This window comes from Elephantulus edwardii, unplaced genomic scaffold (genome assembly GCF_000299155.1).
Source record: "Elephantulus edwardii isolate Elephantulus edwardi_28Jun2011 unplaced genomic scaffold, EleEdw1.0 scaffold00030, whole genome shotgun sequence".
Taxonomy (NCBI): domain Eukaryota; kingdom Metazoa; phylum Chordata; class Mammalia; order Macroscelidea; family Macroscelididae; genus Elephantulus; species Elephantulus edwardii.
In genome coordinates, this window is record NW_006399780.1 from 16,510,591 (window position 1) to 16,532,225 (window position 21,635).

Here is a 21,635-nt window from a genome sequence, read left to right on the forward strand (position 1 = left end):
GTTCACAGCTGTTGTACATAGAGTCACTGTTAGTCGCAAACAACTCGACCGCACATAACCACCCCCATCAGATTTCTGAAGCTGTCCATTTTTACAGTGGAAGACTGCCCATCTTCCATGAAGCTACAGATGGATTCTTAACCAGTAGTGGTAAGAAGCTATGCTGCAAATAATCTCAGAGGCACATGGTTCAAATTCATCAGTTGTTCCACAAGAAGAGAAGGAAGGACAGTTCTCCTGTGATTTATAATTTTTGAAAACCTGCTGGAGGATTAGCTCAGGTAGATTTCATCTTGACAGCACACAACAACTACTTTTCTATTGGTAACCTTAGGTACTCTACCACTATGGCGTCTAGCTGCTGCTTTTATTGTTGTTGTTGTTGTTATGTAATTTGGAACCAGCTCATAACAGACCTTTCAGTGGGTTTTCAGAGGTTATAAGTCACATGAGAAGAGATTGCCCATCTTTCTCCTGTGGAGCAACAGCTGGTGGATTCGAACCTCTTGCCTTTGAGTCAGCAGTGCAACTCCTTACAAGTTAGGCCACTAGAGCCCCCTTGTAATGAATTAGTTTGTGTAAAATGCAGTGAAGAGAGGAACATGTTAAATGATCACATAGAGAATAAATCAACAAAACCTGGACTATGAGAAACTACAGGGCAAACAAACGGATTTCTTTAGCATAAAATTTGTGAGAGAAGAAAGAAACAGGGAGAGAGATTAAACAAGGTTTAGGAGATATGTCACCCAATTACAGTCCAAGAACTTGTTTAGATATGGATTTTGACAGTATATCTTCTTTCATTTTTTTTTTTTTTTTAAAAACCCCAACATGTGTTTCTTTGACACTATAGAGGACATTTACTCCACTCAGCAGCACTTAACAACAACAGAATAGAGGACTTTTGAACATTGACTTCTATTTGATATTAAAATCATATAACACGGGAGAATCTAGAGAATATTATGTTGCATGAACTCTTTGTGTCATAAGGACTAATACTGCATAAGATGATTATTGTTGTTATGTGCCATCGAGTCACCTGCGACTCATAGTGACCCTGTGTACAACAGCCCTAAAACCTGCCCTCTCCTGTGCCAATCTCACTGCCTCTGACACATCTACCCTTATTACTCCCGTCACTGTATCAGTACATCTATCTCATTGAGGGTCTTCCTCTCCGGTGCGGTCCCTCCACCCTCCCAAACATGACGTCCCCCTCCAAGGACTGGTCCCTCCTTGCAACATATCCCAGGTATGTCACACGAAGCTTCAGAATCCTTGCCTCCAAGGAGCAGCTTGGTTTAACCCTCTCCAGGAAAAACCTGTTCGTTTTCCTAGCAGTCCATGGTATATTCACCACTATTCTCCAGCACCACAGCTCAAAGGCATCAAGTTCTCCTCCTGTCATCCCTACTCATTGTCCACCTCTCTGATGCATAGCAAGTGATTGCAAAGATGACCACAGCCTGTATCAGGTACACCTTAGTCTCCAGACTGACATTGTTGCTCTTCAGCACTTTTAGAAAGGTCTCTCACTGCAGACTTTCCCATTGCAATATGTCTTAATTTCCTGGCTGCTGGCACCAAGAGTGTTGACTGTGGAGCCGAGCAAACTAAAGCTGTGAACAATCTCAAATCTCTTCACCATCCATCATGACACTGCCCCTTGGCCCAGTGGTGAGAATCTTTGGCTTCTTGATAATTGAGCCTCAGTCCACATTGAAGGCTGCAGTCCCAGACCTTCCACAGCAAGCGCTTCAGGTCCTCCTCAGTTTCATCAAGCAGGGTTGTGTCATCTGCATAATGCACGTTGTTGATGAGTCTTCCTCCAATACTGATGCCACATTTCTCCTCATAGACCCCAGCCTCCTGGATAGATAATCTGTTCTGCATAATGATTGAAAAGCTATGGAGATAGGATACAAACCTGGTGTATACCCTTCCTACGTTTGAGCCATGCAGTGTTTCCTTTCTCTGTTCTGACGACTGCCTTCTGGTCCAAGTATAGGTTTCACATTACCACAATCAAGTGTTCTGGGATTCCCATTTTTCTCAGAGTCAGCCACAGTTTGTTGTGATCACACAGTCAAATGCCTTTGCATAATCTATGAAACACAGATAGACATTCTTCTGGTATTCCCTGCTTTCAGCCAAGATCCATCTAACATCAACTACAATATCCCTAATACCACGACCCCGTCTAAAACCAGCCTGCACTTCTGGCAGTTCTCTGTTGATGTGCTGTTCCAGACATTTTTGGATAATCTTCAACAGAATCTTGCTTGCAGTGATATCCACCCTCTGTGGGATCACCTTGTTTGGAATGGGAACAAATACAGATCTCTTCCAGTCAGTTGGCCAAGTGGATGTTCTCCAGAGATCTTATAAAAATATTGTAAGATGTGGATAAAAGTCCAAGAAGGGGAAAAGGAGGAGAACAAGGGGGCAGCAAATAGGGAGGGGTAGAAATCACTAAGATAACAGAGTTTGGTGAGGGAGAGGGTGAAGGAATTAGGAAAGATCCAGTGAGGACCTAGAAAGATGAGATGAAAGTAGATTTAAATCATTGGTGATTTTTTTTTAATAAAACACAGTGTACATGAGTGTTCATTTGAAACAGTGTGAATGTAGGAATGTGTGGAACGCAAAGTATGTGAAGAATTTTGTATGCAAACCAATATAAAATAAAAAGTAGAGGAAAAAAATTGTTACTTTCAGTTAATTTACATATGAGAATGATATTGTAGGAACCTTGGCAGTTTAAAATCTGACTTGCAGATGATCCCAAAGCCAGTAATTAAAGACAGTTTTAAAATCGAAAGGAGAAGAGACCCTTCTAGAGATTCTATGCCTCATGGTGGTGGTGGTTGTTAGGTGTCATCAAGCACAACTCATAGCGATCTGTGAACAGATCTGAACCCTGTTCTGTCCTGCACCATCCACACTCTTCCTGGCACACAAGGGCACATTACAGCAGTCACAGTATCAGTCCACCTGGTTGAGGGTCTTCCTCTCCTTTGCCGACCCTCCACCCTTCCCAGCATCATGTCCCTTTCCAATAGCAACTCCCAGAAACATGCCCAAAGTATGTGAGGCAAAGCCTCATCATTCTTGCCGCCAAAGAGCACTCTGGCTGCACCCTCCAAGACATATTTGTTTGTTCCATTGACATAGCTCTCAAGTCAGAACCAACTCATAGCTGACTGTCTGGTAGGTTTTAGAGCCTGTAAATCACCCATCTTTCTCCTTGAGAACAGCGCCTACTTCACAGGCACTGTGCTAAAAAGCTCTTTGCACTGATTAGTTCACCCCTCAGAACAACTCTGGGAAGTAGTTTCTGTTGTTATACATGTAAAAAGCTTGTCCAGTGTTACTCAGCTGGCTGGTGGTGAGGCTAGGAGTCAAATCTAGGCTGTCTGACCTCAAAGCCCAGCCTATTAATCATTCTGTAATTATGTCTCTTTCAAAGTATTCTCAGTGATAGAGGAGATAGCAGAGAAACCAAAAGAATTATTTCCTCCATTTTAATTGAGTAGCATACTATAGAAACACATATCCCAAAATTCTTTTAAAGGGATGTAGATGTTAGATCTCTTTTAAGGTGCGTGTGGCGCAAAAAGGGAAGACCGTCTATGAGGTGCATTGATTCAGTGACTGGGGTAATCGGAATGGGTGTGTCAGAGGCAATGCGATTGGCACAGGATAGAGCAGGGATTAGGGCTGTTGTACATAGGGTCGCTATGAGTCGCAGGCTACCAGACAGCACATAACAACAACAACAGAACATTAAAAATGATGCTGTATTTATCATTGGTGTGCTGTAAATGTACAGATTGGAAGCAAGAGTAGCACCTCTATGAACTTTGAGAAATGACAATAGTTATAGAAAGACTTCAGGCCTTTTGTTCATAGGGTCGCTATGAGTTGTGCTCGACTCGACAGCAATCAACAACAACAACAAATGTACAGAATGTTTTAGATCTGGTTAAAGAACTGGGTTTTTGTGACAACTTGTATTTTCCTAAGTGAATGAAACAATCTCTCATCTCACACAGGCTTCTTACAATGTGACTTTGACACTCCTCCCACCAACAGACGGAGACTTTTCCATCCCCTTGAATTTGAATAAAGGTTTGGATTTCTCCAGATTATGGTGGAAGCAATGCTCTATCTTTTGAGACTCGGCCAACAACATGCAACAATGAATGAAGGGAAATCCAAAATCTTTGTAAATGTTCATTAAAATGAATAAAATTTAAAAGAAAAGAGAGGGTTTCTGCCTGGTTTGCTCTTTCAGGCACCTTAGTTGGGGCAGTCGGCCATTATGCTGTGAGGAAGCCAAAGGAGCCTGCAGGAAGGGACTGCTAGGAAGTCCAAGACCCCTGGGCAACAGCAGTTTGAGGGAATTTGTCTTCAGATGATCCCAGCCCGCAGCCTTCAAGTCTTCCAGCTGAAACCCTTGGTGTTAAAGATTAAAGACAAGTTTTCTATGCCCTGTCCAAAAATCCTGACCCACTGAATCCGTGTGCTGAATAAGAGGTGAATTTTTTTTTTTATGCCACCATGGTCACTGGAATGCTATTTTTTTTTCCTCCTGTCTTGAAGGCCTTTGAGGATATTGTAAATGGTCATTTGTGGAGCAAATAATGAACCACTTGAATTCAACTCAGGAGGTGCAGAGATAACATAAGACAGAACCTGTCTTCATATACCATGACAGCCACTGATTGGTTCTATTAGCATGTTTCAGTGAAGAACTCTCCAGGGAGACATTGGTTGTTAAGGTGAAAGCTATTGTGTTGTCATATGCTGTTGAGTTGGAACTGGTGACTCATAGCTGACCATCCTGCAGGTTTTCAGAGGCAGTAAATCGCACGAGGAGATTGCCCACCTTTTTCCCACAGAGCACCTGGTAGATTTGAACTGTTTTCCTTTGGGATTGCAGCACAGCTTCTTACCCAAGAAAGTATTATACCCACTGTGGGGGATGGCAGTGCGGTCTCTCTAAAGCCAAGTAGTATAATACTTTGGGAGTTTTAAAGGTGATCCATCTGTGGAACCCATTGCCGTATTCCACCAGCTCTCCAAGGCTGTGAACAGGAGGATATTGCCCATCTTTCTTCCACAAAGTATCTCATGGGCTGTGCCATCAGGGCTATCTATATATGCGTGCATTTGTTGGAGGGGGACAATCTGGGCTTTTAAAAGACATTTAATAAAATATATATGAAGTGATTGTTTTAATGTTACAAAAAGATCAAAGAAACCTATATGTGCCTTAAAAAAAGCCTTTAAAAACGGCATTTAAAAAACATTGACTTTTTATTGAAGATGATGGAAACATTCAGATGCAGATAGCAGTGATGGTTGCACAACATGATGAATGTCATTGAATTGTAATGTAAAATGTTGAAATTGCAAATGTTTTGATATATATACACACACACAAATATACTACAGTTGGTTTCTTTACATATAGGGATAAAGGGCCAATTCTATAATCTTAGTGGTATTTCCAGAAGTCCATGCTGAAACCTTGAGGTTTTTGGTGACACTGTTATCTTAGATGGACATGATAGCACAGTAAATCTATGGACAAAAACTGCAGGAACATTAGAGGCTCTTTGGGTAAAAGTTTGTTTGGAGTATATAAATGTTTGCAAGATGGTGGATCCAGTCCCTGAAAGTGTTCCTAGTACAGTTTTGGCCCTAAAGGCTCGGAATACCGGACACTCTAAAAAAGGATGTTGCAGATGCTGTGAGATGTTGTGATAAAAATACTGGATTTGGAGTCCAGAGACTGAATTGGAGATGTGGCTCAGTCATTTACTAGTAAGCCCCTTGTCATCTCTCTGACTTTACTTTCCATCGAGCAGGACAAGTGTGGCCTTCCCCTTGGCTTCCTCTCTCTGAGTTCCTCTGCGGTCACGTGAGAGAACTGATGTGACTACTTGTAAAGAAACACAACATAGATATCTGTGCAGTGTCTTCTTACTGAAAACATCATACCCTAATACAATGCTGGTGACTTTCTGTGATCCTCTAACATCAGAGTTTAGGATCCTCTTCTAAGGAAGCTGTGCAGGGTTTGAATAGAGTACAGGAAAGGATAATGAAAATAATCATGGGCCATAGGAGACTATTTCCAGTTTAGGCAGTCTGATGGATGCTGTCATCTAGAAGGGTGAAACCTAAGAGGCAAATTAAAATCAAGTTAATAAAATCTTGATGATTTTAGGTAAACTATTATAAAATAAAATTTAATTAAAAAAATCACGAAGAGTAAGAGTAGCACAGGAAGGTCTAGTCACGAAGACTTGGGATTGGGTGAACTGGCTGGTAGCTCAGTGAAATTTGAAAGAAAAAATTTTAGGATGCCTGAACAGTCTAGTGCTTCATCACTAGTGCTAAACCTGTGAAATGCATTGTCCTCAGTAAGGATATGTTGTTGTTGTTGTTGTTGTTGTTGCTGCTGCTGCTGCTGTTGCTGTTATGTGCCGTTGGGTCGCCTGCGACTCATAACGACCCTATGTGCAACAGCCCCTAAACCCTGCTCTATCCCTTGCCAATCTTATTGTATCTGACACATCTACTCCTATTAGCCCAGTTACTGAATCAATCCATCTCATCAAGTGTCTTCTCCTGCTCTGTCCCTCCACCCTCCCAAGCATGACGCCCCTCTCCAAGGACTGGTCCTGCCTTGCAACATGGCCAAAGTATGTCAGACGAAGCTTCAGAATCCATGCCTCCAAGGAGCAGCCTGGTTTCACCTTCTCCAGTATGAACCTGTTTGTTCTCTAAGCAGTCCATGGTATATTCAGTACTCTTCTCCAACACCACAGCCCAAAGGCATCAATTCTCCTTCTATCATCCCTAGTCATTGTCCAGCTCCCTGATGCATAGCAAGTGATTGCAAAGACCATGGCCTGTATCAGACATACCTAAAAATTTCAATTACTGTAACTTAAAAAAAAAAAAACAAGTCTTAGATACATTTCTCTGTTTGGACAACATGGGTGTTTTGAGGCATGCCTCTTGCCTTTTGAGGTTGCTTCTGCAGACTCTGCTCTCCCACATCCTTTCTCTGATGACGTGGTCTGAAATAGAAGATTGGGCTGAGAGAATAACTGAGGCTAACCCTGTATGTAAACTCTCAGGAGCTACCAGGTGAGCCAGCATCTCCCAGTTTCCTCCTAGTCTGTGAGAGGGAGAGGAAGAGGTACCAACACAGTACACTTATCTACAGGTGGTAGTGTTTCTTGAGACCCAGCTGTGCTAGGTGGTTGCCTTTGTTGTATGCTGCTAGACAGATTCTTCTCCAGTTAGGACTTGTAAAACCTTTTTCAAAACACGGATTCTCTCATGAATCAAATTTGCATTTGTATCCTACCACAAACCACCTTCTAATCATACACTCTAACCACATTCAAATCCTGCCAGGGTGGTTATGTCTTTAGCTCAGGTTTGTGGAACAAACATGCTAATAAGCAAAGTCTGTTAGTAGGAGTTTGTTCTGATCACTTTATAACTTGCTTATTTCTAGAGTAATGAGAACTCTTCTGTGATTCGGTTTCTCAAATTGTGTTATTTCTACCACCCAACTGTTTGGTTATGGAAAAAAGGAGCCTCTTGGTTATGTATTGTCTTATGTACACATATGTAGACTGATTTAACCTGATGAGTCACTATGAAGCAGTTTATGAGGGGCTGTTATCATTAGTCTAGATTTAGCTTTTCAAAGACAATTGAATTTAGGCTTGTGATTTATGTACATGTGCTAAGTTTACAGTAAATTCACATGTATTTCTAATTCTATTACCACTTACTTTGTTTCTGTGACAAATGAATATTAACAAAAGACAAGCCAAAATGTCTATGTTTAAAGTTCAGGAAAAGAGATATAAAACTTAAAGCAGAATGTCTCAGTGATCCAAATGGTGAGAACTCAAAAACAAAACAATTAAAATGTAGACCTAGGAAAGGTTTTAGAGATCATTTAGTTCAGCCCTTCCTTTTGGTTAGTCATGAGGAAAGAGCAGTTCAGAGAGGTTAAATGAATGACTTGCCAAAAATCGTGCAACTAGTTACTGACTGAGCTGAGACTTAAACAGCAGCTTCTTGCTAGAACTTGCCACTTCCTAAATAGTGTTTAAAGAAACAATAATTCCTTTGGTTTTTATTTTTATTATTATTTAGATTTTTACAATTGAGAAAAGGGGTTTAATATTTATCAAGTAATTATTGCTATGTACTTTTTAGTCTATTAGTGTAATTCTTGCATAGTCCTGTGAGGTAATTATTAACAGTAGTAGTATTTTAGAGATTAGAAAATTAGGATGCAAGAAGATTAATGACTTACTCAAGGTTACATGGTTAATATTGAGCTGATATCTGAACTTCAGGTTATTCAGATCTGCTTCAGCCATGCTACCTCTCTGTGGGCCCTTGTGATAGTAACTCAGCCCTTTCCAGTAGTGTGAAACAGTTGTTGTTGTTGTTGTTGTTGTTATGTACCATCGAGTTGGAACCTACTCATAGCTGGCCTTCCAACAGGTTTTCAGAGGCAGTAAATCACTGGGAAAGAGCTCTGGTGGTAAGGAGCTGCCCTGCCAACCCAAAGACACATGGTTCATATCCACCAGCTGCTCTGTGGGAGAAAGTTGAGCAATGCCTCTGAAAACCTTCTGTAGCATCAACTGTAGGTCAGTTGTGACTCAATAATACATAACAATAAATAACAAATCACAGAGGAGATTTGAACCACGTGCCTTTGGGTTGACAGTGTAACTCTTTACCACTCAGCTACCAGAGCACTCCCTTTTTACTTTATGAAATAGATAGATGTACACGAGTATGAGTAGAGAGAACTTTTTTCCAGAGGACCCAGGGCACTTAGCAAATGTTGGACTAATCTCTGTGTCATCTCTGTAAGATAAATGATACCATCTCCCTTAATATCCATAAAGGATACTAAAAACACCCCCTCCTCCTGCAGAAACAAACAAAAATCTGTGGTTACACACATCCTTGGTATAAAATAAGATAGTATTTGTATATAATCTATATGCTTCTTCATGTATACTGAAACCATGTATAGATTACTTATATTACCTTGGCCCACCCTCCCAAAAAAAACCCCACTACCATCAAGTTTATTTGGATTCATAGTAACCCTCCATCGAGTTTCTGCGGCTCTATATCTTTATATGATAATGCCCCTCTTTCTCCTTTGTAGCATTTAGGGGATTTGAACTGCTGATCTTTTTTTTCCTTCTTTTTATTGGTTTGCATACAATCATTCATATACTTCATGTTTTGTACATATGCTTTGTTTTATAGACAGTCGTTCATATTCATTATGTTTCATTCATGTACACTGTGTTTTAGACAGTTATTCATATACACTATAGTTTATATCATTATTTACCATTGATCTTTTCCTGTTACCACCCTGACTTTTCAAGTCCGCATTAAACCTTTGCCATTTCTTCACTCACACACCTCTTCCACCCACCTAAACTGCCGACCTTTTGGTTAGTGGCCCAGACGTTAACAGATTTAGGCCACCAGGTTTTCTTCTAGTACCTAATACAATGTAAATAGCCGTATACACTTCCTCTTAGCCTTGGAGGGAGCTCTGGTAGCTTTGTGGTAAGGAATTGTGCTACCCAAAGGTATGTCTGTGGGAGACAGATAGGCTGTCTCCTCCCATGCTGTTTGCTGCCTCTGAAAACCCAAGCTGAGGGTCAGCTGTGAGTCTTTTCCAGTTTGACAGTACATAACAACAGCTTAGCCTTTGGGGGTTTACCTTAACCACTTAATTCTCACCCTGCAATATTTTCTGTCTGCACTTGGTTGAATTGCAAGTGCAGAGCCCTTGCATAAAGAGGGTTGACTGCATGTTCTTCTAGTGGAGCAGTGGAAGCCCAGATAGGTCAAGGACTTGTTCAGTCCTTTATCACAAACCCACATGACCCAACTCCCACTTCCGTTCTTGGTCCTGTCTAGCATAGATTTCACCACTTTTGTTCTTTCCCGTCTTACACCAAGATTGTTTAAATACTTCCCAAAAATAATGAGCCATGTGTGGGTGTGTTCATTCTCTAGAATGAATCACTGTGAAAAAGGCCGTGAACCAACCGAAGGAGAATAAATACCTGGAATTGGGAGAGAAATCCTGACTATCCTGCTTAGTTAGCTAATTGATGGACTCTGAAGTGGGCTCTTCTTTAAAAGGCAGCTGTTTCTCTGGAGGTGCTCAGAACTGTCCTCACTTGAAGTTGCTCATTTCCCTGTTTTTTTATCTTGAACATCATGGCACAGGGATTGACAGGCGAAGGGAGTGGGAAGTAGCAGTCTTCATTCCAGGGATGGAGACAGTCAAGACCCCTATATACATACATATTCTGAGAGGTACAGAAGTACATTTAAGCCAACAGCAAGACTAAAAGGAGCAAATAAAAGCATTTGGGAGGAAAAATAACAAGATTCCTTAGTCTTTGTAGTATTTAAAAGAGTTGAAACAGCAATGAAGGATGAATTTACTTTTTAAATTCCTTTTGTGATTTGGATTCTTGTCTAAAAGATGCCTCCTTTAAACTTTTTCCTCTTAAAAATTACTCCAAACCCTTTAAGCAGGTAGCTACATGTTTTGGAAGTTCTAGAAGAAACAGACCTGATCAGACACTGAAAAACTGTAGCAGGTCCCAGGTGACAGCCTACACTGGCAGTGTACCTGCCCTGCACCCTCCTTGTCTCCTGCGCCAGGATTGTATGGGCTTGTCTCTTTATAGAAAGCCTGAGAAGGCAGGGCTGGGCACTGTGATATTTAGAATCTGCCTTGGGGTTTCAAAGGCCAAACAGGAGATGCCTTCCAGTGTATTAGAGCAAGAGACTAAGATAGACTGTTTACAGTTTAAAAGAGTGAGTTATGACAGGGTAGTTTTTTTATGGGACTGGCCATAAATGTCTCTTCTCCAGGGGCCTCTGTTACGTATTCCTGTGTGCTGTCTAAGTAGCGTTCATTTAGTGTGCTATCTGGGACTTGAGTGGATCCTGCCATTTCTATCTGCTGAATGTGCAGGAGCAGCGTACCCAGCACATCTGATAAGACAGGCTTACTTATGTTTACTTAAAACTTTGTTACCTACATATATGAGTGAGTAAGCAAGCCTGTGCTTACCGTGCTTTCTGAGTCCTCTGTACCTGTCAGGGATTGTAACTTTGAAAAGAGGCTTTAAGTATGTAGGACAGTGCTGTGAGGTGGTGGGAAGAGCCCTAACTCGAAGCAGAAATCTTTGATGTGAAAAAAATGTGGACTTGTTGACTACGTATTAGGAAGTGAGCACAAGTAAGCAGTGTGCACCTTGCTTATCGAGTAACCTTACACTTGGTAAGTGCTTCGGTCAGTACTGCTAGCCCTAGCCTACGTGTGCTGGTGGCCAGAGCCACACTCTTGCCCATCCTACGAGGTCAGGGCTAGGTTAGGCACAGGGGAGACAGTATCGGGAAGAACCAACTGCTGCTGTCTGTGCTATTCTTGTTAGAGGGATAAATAAAGGATGGCAGATTCCAGGGCTGCTGAACTAGCTTTTAGAGGCGCCAAATTAATTTACGGTAATTTCCTGTCAACGGTATACACTTATATATAATATACAACCAGCAAAATCCATTAGTCTCAGAGATTATTGCATATATTGCCTATTTGGGAAAATATAATACATCTTTTTAAAAATACATTTCTATTTTTGCCTATATATATTTTAAAGATGCTGTATATGTGTGTTAAATTTATTTTTTCAGTCATATTGAGAAGCCTTTAGAGTGGCTTAAATTTATTGAGCACCCCTTTTTTTACATAATTTTACTTAATCTTCTTTTTGGCATTAGGTGATACTAGAAGAGCAAAAAGGGGAATAAAAAAATTAGTAAAGCTAGTGAAAGAATGCATAGAAAAAGTTATTTACTTTGTCTTTGTTTTCATTTTCTTCCCTCTTCTGTTTTCCCCTAAGCAGTATAATGAGCCTGAATGTGTCCAGGTTGTCACTGTTTTCCTCTTGAAGCAGGAAGCTCCTAACGTTTGGTAGCTACTCAGTGAATATAAGTAGCCCCAGACTCTTGTTTAGGTTCTGGTATGTGGTTCTTTTTAGTGTTTTCTTGGATGATGCTGTATCGAGAACACAACATGGATAGGGTGCTTAGGAAGAAGTATATCCTGACTAGGCCCTTGGGTTTGGAGGGAGACTTTTCCTCTAGTAGGTGCTGTGTTGTGTCTGAGACTCTCTCTGCCTGTAAGTACTGCAGAGAAGAACATGGGCCTAGAATCTCACCAGAGGAGCCCCTTACACAGACTAACATCCATCGAAGAGCATGCACACTGCATTCAGAAAACCTCACACCTTTGTGATACCTGAGAGGAGCTAGGGGAGTTGGTAGCATCATAGAACTCTAGGTGGTTTGGGATGGAGGTGGGAGAGGAAGAGTCCGATATTCTCCAAAGGGCAGATAACTTCTCTTATCTCCAGACATGGACATTGAGGGAAAACTTCTTTATTTGTCATATAGTGATTTATAGTAAATTCAGAAAGTGACACTTCACCTAGGAATATATATAGTAGAGCGCTTCAAGGAAAACCAGGGGCCTAGGAAGCCTTATTAGTGATCTGCATAAGCAGGTGAAAATGTGCTTCATTTGAAGATGTCCTCTTTCTGGCCCAGTCTCTATAAAAACCCCTTATTTTGAAGCATCCAGTATTCTAAAGGGTCACATTGCTAAGTGTGGACAAGAATCTCTAGGATCTGATCCCACCACCAATGTCTGCTTGCACATTCCCTGCAGCTCTGCTGTGTGCGTGCACCAGCTGCCTACAGGCCAACTACACGTGTGAAACAGATGGGGCCTGCATGGTTTCCATTTTCAACCTGGATGGTTTGGAGCACCACGTGCGCACCTGCATCCCCAAAGTGGAGCTGGTTCCCGCGGGAAAGCCCTTCTACTGCCTGAGCTCAGAGGACCTGCGTAACACCCACTGCTGCTATACTGACTTCTGCAACAAGATCGACCTGAGGGTGCCCAGCGGTGAGTGGACACCCTTGTTGGACTATTGGCTCATCTTGGAGGTAGGGCACCCCTGTCATTTTGTCCCTCTCTACCTTTCCCCAGTCCATTTGTTTGGTGATAGGTCAGGTTACCTTTTTTGATGTACCTTTAGGTAAAAATAACTGGAATCTTCCCAAGTCAGGTTTGCATGGGACGGATACTTGAGACAGATGTTCAGCTGTTACAAGCTCATTCCAGAGGGGAAAGCTGAGTTTCTGAAGAGTGGCTAAGTAGCTGTAGGGCAGCTGGTGAAGAGTAGAGGAACTAGACAGGGATTCTCGTAGGCGAGGGGTAATCGCAGTCCTGTGTGAAGAGGCAGGGTCAGGTGACTGTATAATGTGGAAAGGGGCTAGAATTGGGAAAGGAGACTGAGAAATATTAGATGCTGCCATTTTGTAAGCCTGCCACCAGGTGAGTTTGAAGGTTTAGAAGGTATGACAGGGGAGGAGATGAAAGGATGAACAAGACCAGAACAGAGCTTAGAGGAGCTATTGTGGGTTGCTAGAACCTGCTGCCTTTTTTAGGAGATGGATGTAGAAATCCCAAACCTAAAACTAGATCCTCTGCTCTCAGGTCTGTTTAGACTCCTGGTGGCCGTGTAGGACAGAGCAGAGCTGCCCCATAGGACTTCTATGGCTGTAATCACTACTGAAGCCGATTGTGACTTCTTTCTTCCACAGAACAACTAGTTGGTAGGGTCCAGTGTTGACCTTTTGGTTAGCAGCTCAGCTCTTTAACTGCTGCACCACCAAGTCCCTGAAGGGGGGGCTAGCACCCAAATGACAAGGTGGAGGGTGTAGGTGTAGCTCTTGGAAGAGATGCCGAACTAAAGAAATTTGGCAGTTAGGCATTTGAGTGCTCTGAGGCTGACACGCTGCCCCCAGAGACCGTGGGAATCAAAGGCTCCCCGAACTCCAGAGAGGGAAGAGAGCTTTTTCGTTTTGTGGGCTGTGCTGGTCTTTCCCTGGTTTCACTTGTTCTTTCCTTCCCCTCTCACTTGTCCAGGTCACCTCAAGGAGCCTGAACACCCTTCCATGTGGGGCCCCGTGGAGCTGGTCGGCATCATCGCCGGCCCCGTGTTCCTCCTGTTTCTCATCATCATCATTGTTTTCCTTGTCATTAACTATCATCAACGAGTTTATCACAACCGCCAGAGACTAGACATGGAAGATCCCTCCTGTGAAATGTGTCTCTCCAAAGACAAGACGCTCCAGGATCTCGTCTACGATCTCTCCACATCAGGGTCTGGCTCAGGTACTTAGTTCTTCAGGGCATTATGTCTGCTGTTGGCCTTCATCTCTGTCTCCCAGCAGGATAGTGTGTTTATAGAAACGGCTGGGGGCTTCCATTTGTGTCTACCAGCATTGAGTCATTTGATTTCATAATTCCTCTTCTTTGTGAGCCTGACTTGTAATAAGATAAGATTATGGGTTCACAGAAAATCTTCCATTCCCTGGGATTCCAAAGGTCAAGTACGAAACTCTCCATTCCAGAAACGCAGCCTTTCTTGGAGTCTTATAACTGCACAGCTATTAAAATTCAGCCAGTTCCACCTGAGCAGTAGAGTGCTCAATTTAAGGGCCCCTTTTGAGAAACAGGAGTGTGCCGGATTCCTGTGAGGTGGTGATGGCTAATCATTGATCACCGGGTAACCACAGAAGGAGTTTAAGGACATTGAGTAAAGCTTAGAGTTGAGATGGTGAATCATTGACTTGTACCAGTTGCCCAAGGGTTTTTTGGTGGAGGTTTCTATAAAAGCAGGTTGAATTCTCAGCGCTATTTCCTGTACTGTCTGTTGCTAACCCAGTTTTTCCTTAGATGAGGAAAGTGAACTGAATAGTGGACATTTGCCATGTATCCAGCATTGAGGATGAAGGGAATTGAGGTTTTTCGAGTCTCAGCTAGCTATTAGTTGTGAGCATGGCTGCAAGAGTATCTTTTCATGAAGGTAAACAATTATTTTAGTAACAATAATACTCTGTGGAAAGAAAAAACTATAGGGAAATTGTCAGACTTTCCTCCTTGAGCACAAGGAATACTTTGAGCTGTGACATCTCCTGAATTTCAGTGGTTTTGCCTTTATTAAGCTCTGCAGTAGAGAGTGCCAGAATGATGGATATATTTAAAAGCTGCATATTTTTAGAAAGAGAGAAAATATGTGGCTTGGTTTTTGCTAAAAGAGGTAGAACAGTGGTTAGAACCACCTGGCTGGCTGGCTTGATTTGCTGCTCTAGGAGGCGAGCGCTGGGTTTGGGAGTCTTCAGGCTCAGAACTAGCTCAGGTTAAGGAAGCACCATGGTGGTTATTTAGATATCTGGAGAAAAAGAAATTAAAGAAGAATGACTTTTCTCTTGAGTGGTTTTGTTCATTCTTAATTCAGAATATGCAAAACTCCCAGACTATTGGATTTTTAATAATACCAATTTAGAAGTAATAAATCTATGCTGCTTATGTGACATTTAATTAACTTTAACAAATACAGGTTGAGTCCCTGTAGATGATAACGGGTAAACAAAGACTAAAAGGAGGCTGGTCCAGCATTGGCTAGAAGAGATAGGTATTGTTGGGAAGACTTAGAAAAGAGAGGTAAAAGGACAAAACATTCTAGGCCATAGAATGACAAATAGGCTTTAAAGTTCACCACTGTATGCTTAGGGAGTGTAAGGAGATTTCTGTGGTGCTCTTGCAGTAAGGGGCAGAGAAAGACAGGTTCTTCCATGGACAAAGGACGGGGAGTGGCGTGCATTATCTTATGAATAAGAGGAATCTACCTCAAGATTTTATATGAGAGAATGAATGTTTACATTTTCTTTTTAAAGGGATTCTTACACGGATGCGGAAATGGTTTTCTTTCTTTACCAGGCTCCTGTTGGGGAGAATGGTGTGAGGCAGGGCTGTGTGTGTGTATGCAGGGCAGGAGCAAATAAGATGGAGATAGGAAGCTCAGTCAGGAGTCTCTTAACCCTTGAAAGAATGATTTTTCTGCTTTGAATTTTTTATTGAAGTCATGTTTTCAGTAAAGGAAGAAGACATTTTGAAATCAATTTTTAAACTTTTTGAAGTAAAAGGATTGTGTAGTTCAAGCTACATCTCCAGTGGTTCAAATCCATCAGCAGCATTCTCGGGATAGATGGGCAGTCGACTCCTGTTAAGATTTAAAGTCTTGGAAACTTGATAGTCGCTATGAGTTGGAAACCAAAATGAGTTTGAGAGTCTTTTGGTGGGTTTGTTTGGTTTGTTTTGTTTTTTACATGGAATACTTATGTCCTGAAGGTCTCTGGTGCTGGAGTTGATGGGTTGAGGCCCATTTCTTCAGATTTACATAGTTCTGCAGAGCCCTCCCCCAACTAGATAGCAGCGCCTGTTCAAAGTGGGATCACAGTTTTCTGCTAAACTCAGAAGGCAGAATGTAGGTGGGAACTGTATGTCCCATGGGTCACATACAAGCTAAAGAAGAGCCTGAACCAGACCAAGTGCATTAAGAATGGAGAGGAGGGATCTAATTTAAGAAATGGTTTGATGAATCTAGACTATTGTCTGGGGTAGTCTCTGGTGGCCTAGTGGTAAGAAGTTGCACTGCAATCCCAAAGGCATACAGTGCAAATTCACTAGCTATTCCAAGGGAGAAGGATGAGCAGTCTCTCCCCTCCCACTGCCTCTGATTCACTGCCTCTGAAAGCCCACTGAAGGGTCAGCAGTGAGTCAGTTCCAACTCAACAGCATGCAACAACAATACTATTATATAAGGAGCTCTGGTGGCTTAGTGGGAAGGAATCATGCTGCCAACCCAAAGGCACGCGTTTGAATCCATCAGCTGCTCCATGAGAGATGAGCAGTCTCTTTTTGTGCTGTTGGCTGCTGCCTCTGAAAACCCACTGAAAGATCAGCTATGAGTCAGTTCTAACTCGATGGTACATAATAACAATAACAATACTATTGTAAGGAGCCCTGGTGGCATAGTAGATAATGTGTCAAGCTGCAAACTAAAAAATCACCAGTTGGAATCCACCAGTCATACCATGGGAGAAAGATAAACAGTCTTCTCCTGTAAAGATATACAGCCTCAGAAACCAGTGGAAGGGTTGCTTTGAGTTGGAATTGACTGCCAACGTACACTGCAGTCCACAATCGTGGTACACTGTGATCGTTTAAAGTGTAGGCTTCAGAACCAAGACAAGCCTAGATTTCCGCCCCCCTTATTATTTTTTTGTGTGTACTGTTCAAATATGCTCTGACTGGCATCTGGTGGATTTGAACTGTCCTCTGGGATTGCAGTGCATCTTCTTGCCACTAGGCCACCACAGCTCCCTTGGCAGGCCTCGGTTTAACCTCTGCTTTGCCACTTACTATTTGTATGAATTTGGATGAATTACTTAACCTTGTTTGAGCTTTAGGTTTTTTGTTTGTTTTTAAGCTTATAATAGATATTTATTTAAAGGAATTCATATGGCAGCCCAAATAGTTCTTAAATTATGTTTCATGTTTAACCAGTGTCATAAAAATATTAAGGACAGCTGCATCCACAGATTTCAATTACATGATTATTTCTTTACCCATTCTTCTCCCTCTTTTCTTTCTTGAGTCTCTCTTCTTTCTCAAATAGCCTCTTTCAGGAATGGGCTAAGGTAGAATTTATCCTACTTGTATTTTGTCCACTGTACCTTAGGCAAGATCTTTTTATGGGAAACACCCTACCATTATAAAGGTGCTCAGGAAGCCTCCTGTGGCTTTTATATCCCCCTCATCATGTAGTGTATCATCTCATAATAATCTGAGTTTATTGAACCCTGCAGCATTATAGTATCCTTTTCAAACACCATCCAGCTACTGGCCTGATACTGCGACAGTAGATCGGCCTGCCATATTGACCCCAGCTTGAGCTTAGTTTTATCTGTAAAATAGGATAGCAACATTATCTCCCCGATAGACGTTAGGAAGAAACTAGGAATTTTATATTAAAACTCTTAGCATAGTGTTGAACATGTTAGAGTAGTACCAAATGTGTAGCAAATATAAATGGTAGCTCACATCCAGAAGACCTAAGAGGGGGAGGGAGGTATTAATCATGGGGTTGTACAGTTTGATTTGGGGGGGTGAGGGAAATTGAAAAAATTAGTTCTTGAAAACAATGTATTCAAATTTTGGAAATAAAGTAGTAGAGAATTTTTTAAAACGTTACCAAGAATGAAGGCAATGGGAAAGATCCAGCATGAAAAACAGTGTATATGAACTTTGTAAATTAACCAGTATAAAATAATTTTTAAAAAAAAAATGGGTTAAACTAACAGATTTGCTTATCTATTTGTATTTAGTAAAGGAGAGAAAGAAAATGAAGGGTTATGACAGGACGAAGGATAAGGGGACACTGAACAAGTCAAACAAGGCAATAAATTTGTCCTATAAAGACAGTAATATTAATCTTAGAATAAGCATGGATGGTCCCTGTTCTACATCTAGAATTCAGAATCACCTCTTTTTGGAGAGAGGTGGCTATTGGCAATCTTTTATGGCCTGTTCAGGCAACTCTTTTAGCCTGAGAAGAAAAACATGGTTCTCCTGTCATGAGCCACACAACACTGCCCTCTAGCGGGGACTGCGCAGAACAGTCACAAAGCATTCCCATTGCACAAGCCTCACTTCTATCAGAACAAGTAGGTGGGTGGATTGGCCCACTGGTGGTGACTCGCCACAGAGCGGATAAATCTGGTCAACGTTTATATGGAGCTTTCATTGATACTAATTGAAATTATAAAATCCTTCGATAAGAAACAGCTAATCATGTGTTTCCCCTTCTTTGTTCACTCTCAGTCACCTGGTTCAGCTCTCTGTCTATCACCTACACTTTGTGTGAGGACAGGCACCACTTGCTGTGGTTAATGTGCCAGCATAGAACGGGACACTGTTGCAGGCTTTCCAAGCATAGCAGTGAGCTGTGGGAGTTGTGAGGTTTAGTAAATTTACAGTGACAGGTTTCTTTCCGTCTTTGGTTCACAGGGTTACCTCTTTTTGTCCAGCGCACAGTGGCCCGAACCATCGTTTTACAAGAGATAATTGGAAAGGGCCGGTTTGGGGAAGTCTGGCGTGGCCGCTGGAGAGGCGGTGATGTGGCTGTGAAAATTTTCTCTTCTCGGGAAGAACGGTCTTGGTTCCGGGAAGCGGAAATATATCAGACGGTCATGCTGCGTCATGAAAACATCCTGGGATTCATTGCCGCCGACAACAAAGGTACGGGGCTGAGTTTGGCTGCAGCCTATCCCAGTACCCGCAGCTTTGAGACGAAGGGCTGCAGGGAAATGGAGCAGTTGTGCGACCACATGGCTCTGCTCACCTTTAGAGCTATTGCCTGGAATAGAAAGAGACTGAGTAGGAGCATAGTTATCAAGCTTTCCTTAAGAAATGAAGCCCATCATTCTAGGAACAGTTTAGACAGAAGCCTAGGTTACTAAATCTGGGCGCTCCGCTGGTCGAGTGGGAAGGACCTGCTCTCCCGACTCACAGGCAGGAGGTCCGAGTCCACCTGCTGCTCAGCAGGAGGAAGGTGGGCAGCCTCCTCCTGTGCAATTCACTGCTTCTTAAAATCCCGTACAAGGGTCGTGAGTCAGGTTCTACCTCAACAGCAGTGAGCAACCATTCACCAGATAGCAGGCAGTTATTAAGCAAATGCATACAGTAGACCTCTTAATTCTACCCACTCAGTTTCCTTCCTTGACACTGGTCTTTGCAGATACTGTAACAGATTTATGAGGAATTATGGTCTCAAGCCTTACCTAAAGGGCAGCACTGGTGGGCAGAAAGCATGGAGCTTGTGTTCTGTGGCCTGACCCAAACCATTTGCACTAGTTAGTGGAGCGGACACAGAGGAGGAACAGCTGGCTGGCGAGCCCACAGACACAGCCTAGTTTCCTCCTCACTCAGCTTTTGTTCTGTCTTACCCCTCACCTCCCTGTTTCCTCCCCTCCCATCTTCTTGTTTGCTTTACTTTTCCTTCTCTCTGTGTGCCCAGGTGCATCTTTGTATTTGTGAACATCGCAGATTAGCACAGAAACAAACACAGCCAGCTCTAGAAATTAAACACAAGTTTCTCTGGAAGCACAAATTGGGGTTGGGGTGAAAGTAAGAGAAAACATGCTGATGGGTCACAGCTGTATGAAGTGTTTGCCAGGAAGGAAGAGGCCAGTGGAAAGGGCACTCCAGACAAACGTGCAAAAGTGAGATGTGCCAGGGAACTTGCAGGGTACTCAGGATGGCTGTTAGAGCAAAGCTGTGGGAAGAAGCTGGCAAAGGCCAAACTCCGAAAGGCTGGTTTGTTTTTAATTTATTTTATTTTATTATTTTTGTGTGTACCATCAAATCAGATCTGACTGGTACAGGAGGAGATTGTCCCTTCTCCAGCAGAGCATCTGGTGGATTTGAACCACATACATCTGGGGTTGCAGTGTAGCTTCTTGTCACTAGGCCACCAGAGCTCCCTCAAAAGGCTTTTTAAAGAAGGTTGCACTTACTTCTAAAGATGTTAGTTAGGTGCCATTAAGTCATCTCCGACTCATATAGTATCCCTACAAAAACAATGAAACCCTGCCAAATGCTGTGTCATACTCACAGCCCCTCCTTGTTTAAGCCTGTTACTGTGCTCCTGGTGTCCATCCAGCTTGTTGAGGGTCGTCTTCTTTCTCTCTGACCTTTAAGGCATGATAACCTTTTCTGAGGACTAGCCTCTCATTGATAACAGAACCAAAAGTAGGTGAAGCAAAGTCTCACCATGTTCGCCTCTAAGATGACCTTTGGTTGCACTTCTTCCAAGACAGGTTTCACTTTTAAGACAGAATTAAGGGGAAGGCAGACCCCTGGACAGGTATAGTGCTGTGGCATGCAGAAAAAACCATGAAGTGATTAGCTTTATGCTTAGCGGTTTCTCTGTCACTCATAACAGTTTGTTTCTGTGGTACAGAAATGTCTGTTGGTGCCTGTAAATCTTACAGAAGATGCTAAGCATTTATTATTCTTTCCTAAAAACAACAGCAGGCGGCTCTTTCCTCACATTGCTGTGGGGGTTTGTAATGGCCTCAGCTGCCCCCAAGCTGCGGCGTCTTGGACTCAAACATAGGACAGAGGGGGAAGAGAGAATGTTGCTCCTCTTGAGTAAGGTGTCCTTTTTCCAAACAGCATCACCTTTTGATGAAATTTAATTCTTTCATATATTTTAAAGTCAAAAGATTTCTTCCCTTTGAACTCATTTGTAGGATCCTAAGGGCATCGGGCTGGTTAGAGTGTGGACAGTGAGCCAGGTGTAGAGCATGGGATGGTGGGAAGGTGGGCTGGTTAGAATGTGGGCCTAGTGTAGAGTGTGGAGGGTGGGCTGGGTGTAGAGCATGGGTCGGGTGTAGAGTGTGGAACAGTGGGCTTGTTAGAGCGTGGGCCGGGTGTAGAATGTGTATGGTGGACTGGTTAGAGCGTGGATGGTGGGCTGGGTGTAGAGCGTGGAGGGTGGACTGGTTAGAGCGTGGATGGTGGGCTGGGTGTAGAGCGTGGA

The 21,635-nt window shown here is 42.6% G+C and overlaps 1 protein-coding gene across 3 annotated transcripts in view; it reads left to right on the forward strand.

The window, feature by feature from the left end:
• The window catches only part of ACVR1B (activin A receptor, type IB), a 52,499-nt gene that overhangs the window by 14,566 nt on the left and 16,298 nt on the right, over window positions 1-21,635 (forward strand). The window contains exons 2-5 of one of the 3 annotated variants that reach the window (XM_006883845.1): window positions 12,845-13,084; window positions 14,111-14,359; window positions 19,100-19,330; window positions 21,125-21,244. In XM_006883845.1, coding sequence (XP_006883907.1) covers window positions 12,845-13,084; window positions 14,111-14,359; window positions 19,100-19,330; window positions 21,125-21,244 — 840 coding nt within the window. Of the gene's footprint in view, window positions 1-12,844; window positions 13,085-14,110; window positions 14,360-19,099; window positions 19,331-21,124; window positions 21,245-21,635 lie in introns of those variants that run through there. The other 2 variants (XM_006883846.1, XM_006883847.1) reach the window with 2 other exon arrangements.